General features: G+C 49.3%; 1 protein-coding gene across 3 annotated transcripts in view; it reads right to left on the bottom strand.

Moving 5' to 3' along the window:
- The window catches only part of zgc:66433 (uncharacterized protein LOC321250 homolog), a 50,431-nt gene that overhangs the window by 2,424 nt on the left and 47,804 nt on the right, over positions 1-203 (bottom strand). For all 3 annotated transcript variants that reach the window (XM_035669334.1, XM_035669336.1, XM_035669335.1), the window contains exon 15: positions 23-113. In XM_035669334.1, coding sequence (XP_035525227.1) covers positions 23-113 — 91 coding nt within the window. The remainder of the gene's footprint in view (positions 1-22; positions 114-203) is intronic.

Below are 203 nucleotides of genomic sequence, written 5' to 3' on the forward strand. Positions count from 1 at the left end.
GTGTGTGTGTGTGTGTCCTGACCTTTGCCAGTAGACTCTGTTTTGTTGCTGTGCTCCCTGCTTACAGCTGAGTTGACGTACATTGGCAGTGAAGTCTTCCTCTCTTGTTCCTCCTGATGACAGAGAGCAGCACAAGTTATAGATTACTGTCCGACTGTAAATGTGTGATGATGTACTGTGAACACACATGGAGGCGGGGGGGG

Source organism: Morone saxatilis, unplaced genomic scaffold (assembly GCF_004916995.1).
Source record: "Morone saxatilis isolate NCDOM2014 unplaced genomic scaffold, NCSU_SB_2.0 Contig22, whole genome shotgun sequence".
In the NCBI taxonomy this organism is placed as follows: domain Eukaryota; kingdom Metazoa; phylum Chordata; class Actinopteri; family Moronidae; genus Morone; species Morone saxatilis.